The sequence below is a fragment of the Enhydra lutris genome, unplaced genomic scaffold, assembly GCF_002288905.1.
Source record: "Enhydra lutris kenyoni isolate GAN:26980312 unplaced genomic scaffold, ASM228890v2 scaffoldscaffold56, whole genome shotgun sequence".
Taxonomy (NCBI): domain Eukaryota; kingdom Metazoa; phylum Chordata; class Mammalia; order Carnivora; family Mustelidae; genus Enhydra; species Enhydra lutris.
This window is the reverse complement of record NW_019154140.1, coordinates 6,588,870-6,604,704: the sequence shown is the minus strand read 5'-3', so window position 1 is coordinate 6,604,704 and position 15,835 is coordinate 6,588,870. Positions and strand designations below refer to the sequence as shown.

At 55.7% G+C, this 15,835-nt stretch overlaps 1 protein-coding gene across 2 annotated transcripts in view; it reads left to right on the top strand.

The window, feature by feature from the left end:
- The first annotated feature begins 2,263 nt into the window (after positions 1 to 2,263).
- The window catches only part of LOC111157855 (collagen type II alpha 1 chain), a 39,744-nt gene continuing 26,172 nt past the window's right edge, over positions 2,264 to 15,835 (top strand). Inside the window, exons 1-16 of one of the 2 annotated variants that reach the window (XM_022519548.1) lie at positions 2,264 to 2,368; positions 6,514 to 6,720; positions 8,135 to 8,151; positions 8,338 to 8,370; positions 8,483 to 8,515; positions 8,614 to 8,667; positions 8,841 to 8,942; positions 10,179 to 10,256; positions 10,879 to 10,923; positions 11,026 to 11,079; positions 11,492 to 11,545; positions 12,343 to 12,396; positions 12,796 to 12,849; positions 12,978 to 13,031; positions 13,336 to 13,380; positions 13,907 to 13,960. In XM_022519548.1, coding sequence (XP_022375256.1) covers positions 2,284 to 2,368; positions 6,514 to 6,720; positions 8,135 to 8,151; positions 8,338 to 8,370; positions 8,483 to 8,515; positions 8,614 to 8,667; positions 8,841 to 8,942; positions 10,179 to 10,256; positions 10,879 to 10,923; positions 11,026 to 11,079; positions 11,492 to 11,545; positions 12,343 to 12,396; positions 12,796 to 12,849; positions 12,978 to 13,031; positions 13,336 to 13,380; positions 13,907 to 13,960 — 1,023 coding nt within the window. In that variant the 5' untranslated portion in view covers positions 2,264 to 2,283. The remainder of the gene's footprint in view (positions 2,369 to 6,513; positions 6,721 to 8,134; positions 8,152 to 8,337; positions 8,371 to 8,482; positions 8,516 to 8,613; positions 8,668 to 8,840; positions 8,943 to 10,178; positions 10,257 to 10,878; positions 10,924 to 11,025; positions 11,080 to 11,491; positions 11,546 to 12,342; positions 12,397 to 12,795; positions 12,850 to 12,977; positions 13,032 to 13,335; positions 13,381 to 13,906; positions 13,961 to 15,835) is intronic. The other variant, XM_022519550.1, reaches the window with a different exon arrangement.

Sequence of the window (15,835 nt, the reverse complement as noted above, 5' to 3'; positions counted from 1 at the left end):
GCTGACATCCTGCTAGGCACTGTTCTTGTCCCCAGAGGGGCTCCTGGGCTCATTGCTAACACCAATGAATAGAAAGGTTAAAAAAAAAAAAAAGGGGGAAGCCACACAAAAAAAGTAAGTAGCATAGACTATTAAGTGGACACAGGTTACAGGTGCCAAAGGGATTCAGGAAGGCAGGGAGAAAGTTGTGTTCTGGAGATATCGGAGAAGTCTTCAGGGCAGGGGGAGGGGTGGGGCTTGCCCTGGGGGGATCTTGAGAAATGTGTGGGGTTTGGTCAGTCATCCTCCCTTCCAGGTGGAAGACAGGACCCATGGCCTCAAGGAGGGCCTAGGACACTGCAGGCCTGAGCCCTGCTTTCTCCTGTTAAAGGCTGAGGCTGAGGAAAGACTCAGAGCTTCATGCCCCGCCTTGAATAGGAGCTTGGGAAAAGAGCGAAGGCAGGCCCATGGCCAGCAGAGCAGTCGGAAGCCATGGTTCAATCCTTCCCCCTCTTCCATCCAGGCTGCACAAAACATGGAGGCATCTCTTTAAACAATGAGACGTCTTTCTCTTTCTGGCCAGCACACGTGCACAGAAGTTCTGCACACTTGGAATTCCAGGCTCTACTCTGAGAAGCTTCAAAGCATGAGGGATTGGAGAGAGGGAGGGGAAGCCCCAAACTCCCTGTAGGGCAGCCTGAAGCCCAGGGGGTAGAAGTAGCTTCTTCCTATGCCCTCAACTTTCCAGAGGAAAGTGGGGTAGAAACTCCACTGCTCGGGAGGGCAGATCTGGTCAAGTCAGACCCCAAAGAAAGTTTCATGAAAGTTTGTGTTTTTCTTAAAATTCTTTGAGAGACCTGACAGTCCTCAGGAAGAGAAGACCATCTCCTCAATAGGAAGAAGGTCTATTCTGGGTCCTTTCCTCTTTAGTATCAATGGAGACAGCAGGAGCCTCTAGAGAAGAGCATGGCTGAGCCCTGGGGAGCAGGCTGTGGCAGGCTAAGGTGCCCCAGGGCCCTCATCAGGGAAAGTGAGGTGAGGTGGGAAGCAGCAGAGGGCCAGGGGACCAACTAGGAAATTCTGGCTTCTCCCCTGGCTCACAGAACTCGGTCCAGCTGGACCAGCCTCCCAGCTCCCTGGACAGGACTTCGGCAGTGACCAATCATCCCTGGCCAGGACTGCTCAACCTCGCGGCAGTGCCCCCCCCCCCGCCCCGGGACTCCCGGACCCGGGGCCAGGAAGAGCAGACACCACGTCTGAGCCTGGACCTAGACCGTCCCCCACCTGGGCAGCAGGCAGGTTTAGTCTCGGCTCCCTCCGTCCTCTGTGGCTGCTTGAGCCCCCTCCCCGGGGCCTGCCCCCGCCCCCACACCTTCACACAGCTCTTCCTCTGTGCTATAACACACCGGGCCCTTTCCTGGCGATTGGCTCCGGCCAACGTCTGCCAAGGCTCCAGAGGAGGCTCTTTCTTCGCAAAGCTGGATGGAGGAGGGGTTGGGGATGTGGCTCTGAATCTTCAGGTGGGAGCCCCGGGCCAGGTACTCCGGGAAGTGGCCAGAAGATAGGTAGAGGCAATTCCCCAGACCTGGCCCTTCCTGACGGTCTCGGAGGTTTAGGGTTCCAGATACCATCGCGAACTCCCCCTGTGCCCTCCTTCCTGCCTTCCGCCCAAGGTCCCAAAGCGGAGCCCCCCTAACCCTCCCCGCTACTCCTTTCTACCACTTTGCCGGCTCCCTCCCAAGTCTTTTCCGTCCACGGTCTAGGGCTCGCGGCCTGCGCCTCTGCAAACACCCCCCGCCCCTCCAATCCGGGCAGAACTCCGAGGGGAGGGGCCGGAGGCCCCCCTTCCCGCCTGTGGTCGGAGGGGGCAGCGCCGCAGTCCTGGGTTGGGGGGAGGACAGCAGCCGTCTCTGCGCCCCGCCCGATCAGGCCACTCAGCACACTAGGGGTGGGGGGCGGGAAGCAGGGCTAGGGGAGAGGGGGGTCCAGCCCAGGCAGGTGCGGGCTCTGGCTGGGCCCTGGCCGGCTCCGGGGGCGGGGTCTCAGGTTACAACCCCGCGGGGGGCCGGGGGCGGCCCGCGGTTTGGGCGAGTTCGCCAGCCTCGAGAGGGGCCGGGCGCATATAACGGGCTCCGCGGAGTGGAGAAGACGCAGAGCGCTGCTGGGCTGCCGGGTCTCTTGCCTCCTCCTCCTGCTCCAAAGGCCTCCTGCATGAGGGCGCGGTAGAGACCCGGACCCACGCCGTGCTCCTGCCGCCTCGCTGCGCTCCGCTTGGGCCGGCTCCGCCAGGCCCCGCGGTGAGCCATGATCCGCTTCGGGGCTCCCCAGACGCTGGTGCTGCTGACGCTGCTCGTCGCCGCTGTCCTTCGATGTCAGGGCCAGGATGTCCGTAAGTCGCCCAATGTCCCTGCCTGCCACCCTTCTGTGTCGTCCCTTCGCACCCTTCCTCCCGCGCCCTCTCCCGCTCTGGAGCCGGCGGGTCCGGGTCAGAGTGGCTCCCGGGGTCACCGCGTGCCGAGACTTGGGTGCAAGACGCGCAGGAGCTCACCTAGCGGAGTTCTGCAAGTTCGGGCTCTGTCTGAGCGTCCTCTGGTGCGGGTCGCAGTTGGAGGCAATTGCAGGTCTCTCCGTTGCGCAGGAATTTGAAACGTGCAAAGTGTCGGGTCGAGATGTTTGAGCGCAGATTTAAGCGCGCTCTCTTCCACCGGCTTTAGTAATTAGGCAGGGGCACACGCGCACAACTCACCTCCCCGAAGCACTTGGAGTTCAGCAAAAACAGGACTTGGCCCATCAATCTTAGGAGAAGTTGAAATGGGCACTAGCGAAGGAGTGAGAAAGCACCAAAGTGTTGACCTCGCAGTCTTCTCCAGCGGTTGGTGGCTGGAGGGGTTCAAAGGGGAATTAGACAAAGGAGATGCTCTGAAACTGGTGGGCTGAAATCCGAGGCCACAAAGAGGCTTCGGAGAGCCGCTCTGAGACTTCAGCGCCTCTTGCAGTTTCCTCCCCCTCCTGGCTGGCGCAGGAGCAAGGTGCAGCCCCATTCTCATCTCGGCTTTCTCCCTGCCTCTAACGGGTGCAGAAACTTCCCGTAGGAGAGGCCATCTGAAAGGCGATAACATTCCAACCAGATTGTGCTTTTGAAACGCCCCCAGAAAATAGCGCCCCCTCCCCGCCGTCCTCCCCTCCAAACCCCGGAGGTTCTACAATGAGTTACTCTTCTAAATTCCTGGAGATCGTGGAGCCAAGCTGCGAGCTGTGGGTCTGTGTCTCCGTGTGTGTAGCAGGGGAGGGGGCACTGTTGGTCGACTGCTATAACAATTTCAACCGAATATAGTTAGAGATGGCGGTTTCACAATCTAGTTCAAAGGCGGTTCGGATCGCACCTTTCCATCTCCTTTGGTAAAGTCCACTGTCTGGGATTATATTCAGGACAAACGAAGCCTGGAAAGAGTATTAGGTAGAGAGGACTTTTTTTTTTTTTTTCCTTTTTCTCCACGTGTTTGGGCACGTTTCCGATGGCTGGGATTCCAGCCCTGTCTTTGTATGTTACAGACTGTAAATCAATCGCAGAGGAAACTTTTTTGGGGGGCGGAGGAGGAGGTGGGTGGGAATCAAAATCCCTCTGCCGACCAGGCTCTATTTGGTCTCTCCTGCCACCAGGTTGTCTCCAGAGACGGTCTGGAAGGCCCTGGGCCCAGGAGGACTTTCCGTTCGTTAGCTCGGTTGTGAGGCGGGGGCAGGAGTGGGGCCTGCGGCGCAGCCGCAGGGAGCTCGGGCAGGAGATTCTGGCCGTGTCGTCCGGTGTTGCGCTGAACTGGCCGCGCGCTCCCGGGCACTTGTTGGAATACGGTGTGTCTCTAAGTGATCCCATCTCGGACTGACTATATTTTTGTCTTCAGTTCGCACGGACACCCACCTCTGCTTAGTGCACAGTGAAATTAGCTAAGTCACTCCAAAATAATATGGGAGAATTTGGGAATTCTCCATCTGGTATTAGAGGCATTCAGGTCAGTGGCTGAGCGCTCTCCCGCCGCAGCTTTGCCGGGAGTAAGTGAATTGCACAGTTTCCTGGGCCCAGATCTTCTAGTCGCAACCCCTTCTCCCCCGGGGGGGGGGGGGGGTGCATCGGGGGAGTTGACTCTGCTCCCTGGAGCGTCCCAGCCGGGTCACCCCCTCCCCCGTGGGCGGTGGACCCAGAGACGTGACGTGGAGAAAGGCACGATCTGCGTGGACGTCAGGGATGTCAGAACCCTTAAGCTGGGGCACACCCCTCCTCCCCAGCTGCCCACGAGTTTGAGAAACTCATTCGAGGCGGCGTATTTGACCCACATCTGCATTTCACAGCCCTCGCCTCCGAAAGTGCCCCTCGGCTGAGGGGAGAGACCTCAATTCTCCTTTGTGAGGCTTGTTTGCGTTGGGAGATTGGCAGCGATGGCTTCCAGATGGGCTGAAATGCTGCCCGTATTTATTTAAACTGGTTCCTTGCGGAGACCTGTGAATCGGGCTCTGTGTGCGCTCGAGAAAAGCCCCATTCATGAGAGGCGAGGTCCGGTGGATTCCCCCGGACTCCCCGACCCCCTCTCCACAATGCCCCCCTGTGCCCGCCCGCCGCCACCTCCCGGGCTCCAGCTCTGCGCAAAGCGGCGGCGAAGCAAAAACAGTTCCCCGAAAGAGGTAACTTTTTAATTGGCCTGCTACAAAGGAGCGCTTTATGCGGCGCTGCGGTAACAAGGGGAAACGGATCGGGCGCGCCGGGACGCTATCGGGAGCCGTTTGGAACAGCAATTATGGTGGTGCTGGGCTCCTCCGTCCACACCTAGGGGATCCGGTTACAGGGCTGGCTCCTTTCTGGGGCAGTCATTTAATCCTACTTTTCACCCTCCCAGTGTCTGTGGGCGAGCCGCGTCCAGCCCGGCAGCCGCGAGAGTCACCCCGCGGCTCGCACCGCCTGCGCCGCTCGGCCCCGCCCCCGCATCCCGGCGCCGCCCTTCCGCGGGAAATCCGAGCCGCGTGCGGGTGCACCCCCTCCTCCCAGCATTTTCTTTTTTCACCCCGAGCCCTCTTGAGTGAGGGCGGGCTTTTCCTTATACCGGACGGGAGACTTCTTATCCCCTTCCCCTGCCCCACCACCCGCTTTTTGCTGTTCCAGCTATTTTAGCGGTGGGTGTGTCACCGCACTGGGACCCCATGTACCCCCTGGGATCCCCGTACCCTCGCCGGGATTATTTTGCCTTAAAGCTGAGCGGGTTCCTACAGGTGGCAAAGAAAAAAAAAAAAAAAAAGGTTTATCTTTAGATTTTCAGAGTCTCCTTCAAGAGCAGCAGGCAGGCCCATTTCTTTCTCCGCCCACCTGGTTTGTGGCTCTTTCCTATTATTCATCCCCTGCAGCTGCCATTGCTTTGGGGATTTTGATGAGAAAAACAGCGCTGGGCGCTCCCTAGCACGTGGTGCGGGCTCTTCAGCCCTTGGCGCTCTCGGGAGAGCTCTTGTCAGCACAGGCTTCGTTTGCAGGGTGAATTCCAGATGGCCGGGCGCTGGTAGAGAGAGAGAGGACTGGTCCGTGCCGTTCTTGGTCTGCATTCTTGGATGAGACCAGGCCTGGACTGGGCTAATCTTAGCCCAGGCCAGGCGTTCAAAGCCCCCTGAGCCCTCCCCACCCCCCACATTGATGTGTTGGCTTCTGATGAGGTTAGGGTCTCTTACACGGAGGGGAAGGGCTGGAGGTCAGCTGCGGAGGGGGGTGAGGAGGGGCCGGGGGAGGGAAGTGTCTCTTGGCCCTTCCTGCCTCCCATTCTGTTAGCCTGCTGGGATCCCCAGTGCGTTGTCTAAATCGGCCTATCCTACCCCCCCCCCCCCCCAACTGGTCCTGATTCTAATAGGATTTAAATTATGGGACATTATCCTAATTCTAACAGCTCCTCCTTTCACCACCACTACCCCGGCCCCATATATCCACTTTTGGAGTCTGGCTGTTCCTAGATTCTAATTTTTGTAGGTAGAATTTTCTACATGCCTTCTGCATTTTAGCTATCAGTTGTATTTAACAAATCCCATAATTCCTAGAGGAAGGCAGAAAAAAGGCCTCTGTCGCTGTCGCTGTGCTGGGGGAGTGGGGTGTCTGTTTTCTCCTCTCCCCTGTCTTTGCAGTCCCTGAGTTCCCATTCAGGGTCTCACCCCCTGCTCCCACTCCAGCTTGCCCCTGCCCCTTCACCTCTGCCCCAGGCTAGATGCCAGAAGCAAATATGCTACAATAGCCCCGCCTCCCCCTTCCCTTCACTGCTGGGTGCCCCCCGGTTTCAGTGGCAAATAGAGAGCATAATGCCAGGTGCACAATAAAGGGACCTTGAATACGTGGACGATTGCAGGATGGCTTAAGAAAAATCATTTTCAAGTGATCTATGTTCAGGAGCCCGCATTCTTCAGCATTTGAGTGATGTCAAGTTGACTGCAACCTCTTTCTCTTTTTTTCTTCTGGCTCCCCACCCCCTCCTTCCCTTGGCTCTCTCTGCTTCCCCTGCCCGGCCCTTGGTGCAGAGAAGGCTGGCAGCTGTGTGCAGGATGGGCAGAGGTATAATGATAAGGATGTGTGGAAGCCTGAGCCCTGCCGGATCTGTGTCTGTGACACTGGGACTGTCCTCTGCGACGACATAATCTGTGAAGACATGAAAGACTGCCTCAGCCCCGAGACCCCCTTCGGAGAGTGCTGCCCCATCTGCTCAACTGACCTCACCACTGCCGGTGGTCGTAATTTATTTATTTCCTGTTCCACATAAATAAATTACTTGCAGGTGCAGCAAATGCCTTCCCATGGATGCCGGTCCTCTCTGCGGAGCGCAGGGACTGGTTATCCATGGGACCCCAGCAGCCGAGGCTGAAAGGAAAGGCCACTTCTTGCTTGCAGGTTGAAACGGAATGAGCCTGAGACACTTAGAGGGGTCCTTCCTCACCCAAAACCTCCCCCAAAATACACTTCCAGCATAGGGAAGGACGGATGGGATTCCACAGAAATATCCACTCTAGAATCATCTCTGCAAACACTACAGCCATGATGGCGATCACGTGCTCTGTGGGCCAGACCGCAGATAAATTCCTCTACGACCCACAGCTCGTCTTCTCTGTAGAAGACTGCTAAATATCTGGTCTTCAGTGGGGAGAGACCTCTGCCGGCTAGTGGGGAGACAGAGGGCAGGCTCCCTCTTTGAAATATGGAACCTCGGTGGCAGTTTCCTTTTGCGTTTACCTCTCTTGGAGTTAACTGCCAATTAAGAAGCAGGTTAATAAGAGAAGGCGGAGCTGGCTCCTGGGGGGTGGGGCTGGGCCTGCACTCTGGTGGGTTTATTTACTCCCAGCCCAAACCGGTGCTTGGGGTGGTGCATGCGTGTCCGTGACCCCTCTACAGCACTTGGACACAGGCCCCATCTCCCTGTGGGGGGGGAGGCACATGCCTAGACCCCTTGGGTGACCCTCGCTGTCCCCCTCCTACTCAAACGGAGAAGAAAGTGGAAAGGGAAGCAAGGAGTTGCCCTTCCTTAACACTTCGCCAACACTGGTGACCTGCTTTTATGGTCCAGATTTCCGGATCATTTCTGAGGCCCACGTGAGGGAAGTGTTGATTGCCTCACTACTTTGCTGCCACAGAGGGGGAAGGGGTCTCTGATTTGGGAAGGCCCTCACTGCAATGTCCTCTCTAACTCCCATGCCCTGCTGTGTTCTTGTGCTTGCTTCGAGGAGACCCAGCTTGAACGTAAGACCCTTCTGACCACCTAACTCCACTTCTGGGAGGGCTCGGGCTGCGGGAAGGGCTTCCTACCCTGTGGGGAGAGAAGACACTTGGACCTTCTTCGAGCTTCTGGTGCTTCCTTTCTTGGTGCTAATTAGACCTTGAGTGTCTCATTTTCTCTTCCTATGCCCTGCTCCATTCTTTTGCATGCTGACTGCTTTTTCAGTAACAAAGTCTGGGTCAGCTCCCTTCCTCAAGGGACCTCAGCCACCCCAGGACCCCAATGACCCTAACATCCCAGTGGAGGGACAGGAAGCTGCCTCCTTCTGGGGTTGTGTCCTTGTCTTTGTTTAATCCATTAAGGAGTGTTTGAGTGATAAGAACTCGTACTTCACCATCTCACAATTTTTCATTCTTCTCTTTTTCCATCTGCAGGGCAACCAGGACCAAAGGTAAGGGCTTTTTCTTCTCCTTCTCCTCTTGCTTTGCTAAGTGGTGTTGTGAGCACCCAGCCCGGGGTGTTTGTAGGTAGCAGCAGAAAGCTGTCTTAGGGGGCATCTCAATGCTTGGCCCAAGGTTTTGTACTTGGGGATTGGTGGGCTTGCATGGCTCCCTCCTTAGACTGTGTCCTGTTTCAGGGACAGAAAGGAGAACCCGGAGACATCAAGGATGTAAGTACAGATTCCTCTCATCCCGGTTACATCTCCTACTCTAACTGGGTCACCTCCTTGGGCTCCCTCTAATATGCCATCCCTTGGGTCTCTCTCTCTCTCTCTCTCACAGATTGTAGGACCCAAAGGACCTCCTGGGCCTCAGGTAAGAACGGGAGAAATCCCTTCCTCCATCCCTTCCTCAAGTAACTGATCTGCAGGTCCCCCGTCTTGCCGTCATCTCAACATTTTCTTCCCCTTTAGGGACCTGCAGGTGAACAAGGACCCAGAGGTGATCGTGGCGACAAAGGTGAAAAAGTGAGTTGAGAGATGTTCCCCGCCCCCCCCCCCCCCGTGGAATCCCCAGGTCCTCTGAGCCTCTCCCACCCCTCCCCCTGTGTGCATGACCACCTCCTCAGGGGCAGCCTGTGGCCAGGCGGTCCTTGCATAAGCCCTGCTTCACCTGGGTGCCCTTTTCTCTTCTTGCCAAGGGTGCCCCTGGACCTCGTGGCAGAGATGGAGAGCCTGGAACCCCTGGAAATCCTGGGCCCCCAGGTCCCCCTGGCCCCCCGGGTCCCCCCGGCCTTGGTGGAGTAAGTATCCTTACGTCCCCTCTCTGCAGGCTGTCCCTCCGGAAATGGGACTTCCAAATTGCTACTCACACTTGGCTGGCTGGCTCCCAGGGCTGCGAGCAGTGTGTACATAGCCTGTCCTTGGGCTTCTCCCTGGGCCTATAATTTAGTGGAATCACATATTAGGCCTGACACTGTGGCGCTAAGGAAGGACTTTCTGCACTCGCCGGGGTTTCTGCAGGGCAAGTCTTCAGTTACCAGGTTCCCAGGCGTCTGTCCTGTGTGGTTGATTCCTGGGCACAGGAGTGTGGGCGGAGGGAGAGGATGACTGGGCGCTGGTAGTTCCTTGGAAGAAGAGTGGCCACTGTCCTTGGAAGACATTTACTCCTGGTCCTTGTCGGGTACATTCCAAGCCACCAATTCGTTCCCATGAAAGAGCCCCACTGAGTGAAGGTGTGTGGCGAAAGACATTTTTGGAATTAAACATCGACGGATTATATTATTGTCCAGTTTTGGCACATTTGCTGTTTTGATGCTTGCTAGGTTTTAAATTTTTAAACTTTGGTGGCTTGCAGATGCCTATACCTTCCCTTGCCTGAAATATTTTAAGGCTGTTGATTTTAATCTTTTGCTGGGCATTAAATGCCTGGGAATTTTTAAAAAACCCAAACTTTAAGAGGAATATTTTAATTGTATTTCTCAATGTAGGTCAGACAATGTATTTACTGTATTAGAATTTAAAAAATAATTCCATACAATGAAATGCAGGTAACTGAGATGCTTCCAAATAGCTCTGTATCTCCCAGGGAAAGGATTATGCCACTGGCATCTCCTAACGCATTTCCAGAATGATTTTTCAGGCATCATTGGCAATTCTGTCCAATGCAGTTAGTCTGCAATAATTAGAGTTTATCTAAAATAGAGTTTTGGCTTGGGGCGCCTGGGTAGCTCAGTGGGTTAAAGCATCTGCCTTCGGCTCAGGTCATGATCCCAGGGTCCTGGGATCGAGCCCCGCATCGGGCTCTCTGCTCAGCAGGGAGTCTGCTTCCTCCTCTCTCTCTGCCTGCCTCTCTGCCTACTTGTGATCTCTGTCTGTCAAATAAATAAATAAAATCTTTAAAATAAATAAATAAAATAAAATAGAGGTTTTTTTTGTTTTGTTTTGTTTTCCCCCCTATCCTGGTTTATCGTTTACCTAGCCAAGAAGGAACAACCCAGGGCCTCTCGGGCTTCTAATGTCATTGAGTTTATTTGCAGAACTTCGCTGCCCAGATGGCTGGAGGATTCGACGAGAAGGCTGGTGGCGCCCAGATGGGAGTGATGCAGGGGCCGATGGTAAGAAAAGACAAGGGGTTTCTGCAGCCAAAATGGCAGGAGGTGGCCCTTAGCAGAGCCAGAGAATCTGACAACTTTACGTTACAGATAATTGCTTAGAGCAACTCTTCTCCCTCACTTATGTAACCTCCCGTGGGGTCAGCCCAAAGCATTTGGTTTTTAATGGTGATGGGTGCCAGTTCCAATGACGCGCCGGAGTGACCAAGAAGAATGAGGATGGAGAGATGCGTGGAGGTTGAGGCTGGAAGGCCAGTCGCCGTTGCTCTTGGAATGAGAACTGAAGAATGCAGACAGCAGCCACTGTCCTCCAGCACCCACAGACTTCCAGCAGGAAATCTCAGCCCTGCAGCTCCGACTTGGCACGAGCTGAATGAAACTCAGACTTTAGTAAACATGGCCGCAGGCCAGGAGAAAGCAAGGCCAGCTTCTCTATCCAAATGGTGCCTATAAATAAATAGATTGTTGCGCAGGGAGTGGGAGATGAGAGGGAGCAGCCACTGCAGGCCCCCTGCCCACAGAGTAACTCTTTGTCCTTTGTCTGGGCTGCTGGCTGTGGGGTGGGGGCACACTGGTGGCCGCTGGCGCATCACTTCCAGTAACCCTCTTCCTCCTCTCTCTGCAGGGCCCCATGGGACCTCGGGGACCTCCAGGCCCTGCTGGTGCTCCTGTAAGTACTGGGTCTTTCTGCTCTGTGGTAGTGCAGACACTTATTCAAGCTCTCATGTGTCAGTTTGTGGGCTTAACTTGGCGTCCTCATGTTACTTTTTAGGGACCTCAAGGATTTCAAGGCAACCCTGGTGAACCTGGGGAACCCGGAGTCTCCGTGAGTACCCGCCCAGACCCTGCCCTCCCCCTGGGGGGGGCCTCCGGCAATGTACCACGCAGACCCCAAGACTGCCCTGAGTTTTCCCAGGGGAGGGCCCCGAAATGCCACTTCTTATCTCCACAGGGATCTCTCCCAGAGAAGCCCAGGTGGTAAGGACCACCAGGAACTCTGTCACAATAGTCCCCTTTCTGGGTGACCCCTGGCCTGTGCTGCCTGCTGCCTTCCAGTATGATCAGCTCTGCCCTCTTGCTTTCTCTCAGCACTGAGTAGGATTCCCAAATCCCTGCCTCCATCTTTCTTCCTTATGGGAGAACTTAGATTCCAAAGGCTGCAGTTCCCAAATTTTGTCTACTAATTAGGCATCGTTCCCCCTCCAACTATCTCATAAACTCTCTCACTTCATTTGCAGGGTCCCATGGGTCCCCGTGGTCCTCCTGGCCCCCCTGGAAAACCTGGTGATGATGTGAGTACCCCCAAGTGGTCCGATGAGTGGCTGCCTCCTTTGGAAGGGCATGGAGAGGGGGGTGTCTATGGGGGCAGGGGTGTGTAAGCGCCCTCAGCCTGGCCCAGGGTGGAAGTGTCCTTAGGGGCAGGGCTGGTCCATCAGAGCCTCAGACCCTGTCTACTGTCTACATTCCCCCTTGCAGCTTAGCTTACGAGTGCCTGGGGACTGCTTTGGACCCATTGGGAAGGGAAATAATTAAAACATCATTAGCGCCAGGAAGGGAAATTGAGAAATGGGAGAAAGGAGAGGGAAAAGATGTCATGAAGGGAAAACAGAAGGAAGACACTCAATAGCCCAACATTATCTTAATTGTAAATGAGCTAGGAAAAGCACAGCCCGAGTCAGGATGTCTGCAAAGGATGCAGACGAAGTGAAGAGACAAGAGTTGGCTCTCGAGCTATTCTTATGAATCCCATTAGATGGTAAAAGTCTCTCGGGCTAAGGCAGCTCTAGCCAGGTAAGGCAGCGCTAGCCGGGTCTGCAGGGCTTAGGAGGGGAGAGAGGAAAGTCCCCTGGGGAAGCTGCAGGCTGGTCCGGATGCAGATGCTTGCCCACACAGTGAGCAGCTCTCCAAAAGAATACATCGTGACCCAGAAAGGCGTTTGAAGCCTGGACTCCCGGGGAGGTGGGGGAGATGAGTAAGCGGGTGGACAAAAGGCATGGAAGCTGCGTGGGGAGGAGAGATGAGATCCGGAGCGCGCCAGCCATGCTGACTTGTCTTGTGGGGAAGCTGAAGTACATCTCTCTCCCTTTAGGGCGAAGCTGGAAAGCCTGGAAAATCTGGTGAAAGAGGTCCCCCTGGCCCTCAGGTAAAGTGTCCCCCTTTCCCAGCTGCAAACCTTGTTCCAGTCTCCCTCCTCTGTAGCTAAGGCAGTGGCTTCCCACCCAGCGCGTCCAGTTCAGCTAGCTCCCTTCTAACACGGAATTCCAACAGCCCCTACTTATATCACCCCTCTGTGCAGACGTGTAGGATCCCCACACAGGGCCACAGGGTGGGGGGATGCCGGGCAGGTCTGGTTTAAACCCATTTTGCCTAAGCTGGGGAGAGGTGTGGGGGCTCTGCGACCTACTGCAAGGCCTGCCTGAGTGCTGGGCTTCTGGCTGCCCTGCTGGCCTGAGGGAGCTGGCTTCAAAGGTTCTGGAGCAGAGCAGGGCAGCTTGGACTCTGCCCTCTGCTCTGCCTTGAACATCTCCTCTTTGGACCGCAGGGTGCTCGCGGCTTCCCGGGAACCCCAGGCCTTCCTGGTGTCAAGGGTCACAGAGTAAGTATTGTGGACGAGGGTGCTGGAAGGGAGGTATTGCCCAGGGGAGAGAAAAGTATTCGGGGGGCATGAATCTTCTTTAAAGGGTTTCCCAGAAATGTGATGGAATGTTTTCTCTTGTCCTCTAGGGTTACCCAGGTCTAGATGGTGCTAAGGGAGAAGCTGGGGCTCCAGGTGTGAAGGTAAGGACGGAGGAGCACAAGGGGTGGGGACAGAGGGAGACCATGAGCCTCCTTTCTCTCCAGTCAGGAGATGTTATTGAGCCAGTGGGTTAGCATAGAACAGCTTTGCCTGGGGACAGCCAGGCCCGCATCCTGCTGGAAGAAGGGCAGGCCGGGAGCGCTCGGGGAATTGTCCATCACAAAACTGAGGTTTGGGGGTCTTGGTGCTAACTGAGTTGACCAGAGCTTTTGGCTTCCTCCTCGGGAGTTTTCTGGGGGCTGCCAGTGGGGACCCCCTCACTGACCCTATGCATCTTTTTCCCAGGGAGAGAGTGGTTCACCGGGAGAGAATGGCTCTCCAGGCCCAATGGTGAGTATGACCATCGCCCCTCGGGACGGCCTCCAGACCCGCTCCCACCAGCTTCTAAAAGCCAGCTGATGGTTCTTCTGTGTAAACTGTTCCTTTTGTGCAAAGAAGATACTCAGCTTCGTAGATCTGATCTCACTGTGATCAGATCGAAAAGGGATATTTATCGCATAGACGATTTGTTCAAGGTTCACCAACATTTCCTTGCCATAGCCATGTGCTAAGATGGGCTTCAGTTTTAAAAAAATTGCTCTTCTTCTCCACGTTTTGGGGAGTTCATCTGTGGCTTGAAGCAAGATGTGTCAGTGACAAGGCTCCCAGTGGTGCCAGCAGGAGTGTCGATGGTTCTGTCTGGGCAGAAATGCCTTGGATGAGATGCGGGGGGTCCTAGGCAAGCTGGGAAGGCATCATCAGGGGCCACCGCACCTCCCTCCCCACCACAGCCCTTGCTGCCCTCTGTGGTGTCTGCGGAGAGCAGGTGGAGTGTCCGTGAGCCAGCTCATGCTTATACTGTTCTGGTGTATTCCAGGGTCCCCGAGGCCTGCCTGGTGAGCGAGGACGGACCGGCCCCGCTGGTGCTGCAGTGAGTAATGACAAGGCCAAAGCCACCACGTGGTCCCCACTTTGGAGTTTACAGGGCACTTTCCTCTAGGGCTGTCCTTGACCCTCCCAACAGCCCCATGAGGTGTAGAGAGTGTGGCCATCCCGCCGGGATGGATTCTGAGTGTGCCTGGCATGAGTTCCCAGGCCTCAGTCTGCACAGCTGAAGGACAAAGGACAGGGCTGGGCTGTGGAAGGGTTGGTTGGTGGGGGCAGGACTCCCCCTGAGCAGTCAGGATTATTCGGGTCGTCCCCTTCTCAACCCCCACATTCTCCCTGTCCGTTCAGTTTGAAGTTATGGATAGACTTCAACTGGCTACGGAGCTGAGCTACTTTTTGTTCTTTCCAGTTGTTGAGATGATGCTCTAGAAAAGTGTTGACCATCCCGTGTCAACTCATGGGGCTGCAACACTTTGGCCCTGGTGGCTCAGGCGCTTCCTGGGACCAATACCTCATGTGCTCCGTCTCAGCTAATCTTCCCTCAAATCCTGTGTGGTAGATTCTACCATTCTCCCCATTTTATTTATTTATTTTTTAGATTTTTATATCTTTATTTGAGAGAGCGAGCGGGGGCTTGGGGAGGGGGAGGCGCAGAGAGAGAGGGAGGGGCAGCCTCCCTGCTGAGCGGGGACTCCCAACCCCACTGCAGGCAGGGCCTGGATCCCAGGACCCTGAGACCATGACCTGAGCTGAAGGCAGACGCTTAACTGACTGAGCCACCCAGGCGCCCCTAGTCTCCCCGTTTGAGAGAAGAAGAAACTGAGGCCCAGAAATCGCTTCAGGCGGTGCGTGGCAGCCTCAGACTCTGGTGGCTTCTTGTTGATGTGGAAGGGGAAGGGCATCTGCAGGAGATTTTCGGCCTGAGGAGAAAGGAGCTGTGGGAGTTTACCTCTGCTCCCTCAGCAGTAGAGAGCCCTTCTGGGTGCTTGAAGGCGAGGAATGTGATGAAAGCCGTGTTCAAGAAACACTGTGCTTTCTGTTGGGCTCATACCCCAGCCACCCAAGCTCCGAGGCCCCGCCTCACAGGCCCTTGCCAGGCTGGCCCAAGTAAACCAGCTTTACTCCCTCGGCTGCTTTCCATGTAATGCATGTGTTTGGCAGAAATGTCCCCCAAAAGCAGATCAGGGAAATAATAAGCAGCCTGGACCCCCATTTGTCAGCCTGCCCAGGTGCCTTATCCAGGAGTCACTTTGCGTGAGCGGATCAGAGAGTGCTGGGGCTGCCAAGAAACACTGTGATTTCTGCAGATTATGGGGACCTGGCTTGTGGCTCTTTGGCCAGGCCTGCCGCCACCGTGGTTGCACCCCATGAGGGGCAAAGATAAGCTGCATGTCTGTCCTTCCTCCTCCTTGCTCCGCCTTGCTCCCTCCCGGCCCCACAGTAGTCTGTTTGGCAGGCCGGGCACAGGATTTGGCATAAAAAGTTGACAACGTCACATAGTTCCAAGTGCAGGCCTGGTGTCAAGGCTGGGCTCAGGACTGGGCTGGGTTGGCCTCTGCCAGCTGTGGTCACATGCCCCCCTTGGGCCAGACGGTGCCCTCTCCCAGCCATGCTGTAGGCAGAGCCATGGAGGCTGGCCCCACGCAGGCCTCCTGGAGCAGCGCTCAGCTTCCCCTTGCTCATGCTGGGCCTCAGGCCTCTCCTCTGGCCAACCCCTGGAGGGGAGGGTGCTCTAGAGTGTCCCGAAGCAGCCAGCCTGGCCCAGAAGGGGCTCTGGCTAATGCTGAGGCTTCATGTGCCCTCTGACATTTTTTTCTGTCCAGTCTCCTCTTGTTTTCCTCTTTATTGCCAATTTGGAGATTCTCCGTCAGGAGAAATGGACCATAGCCAGGAAGAAGATTTGAGCCTTTTCTAAAAC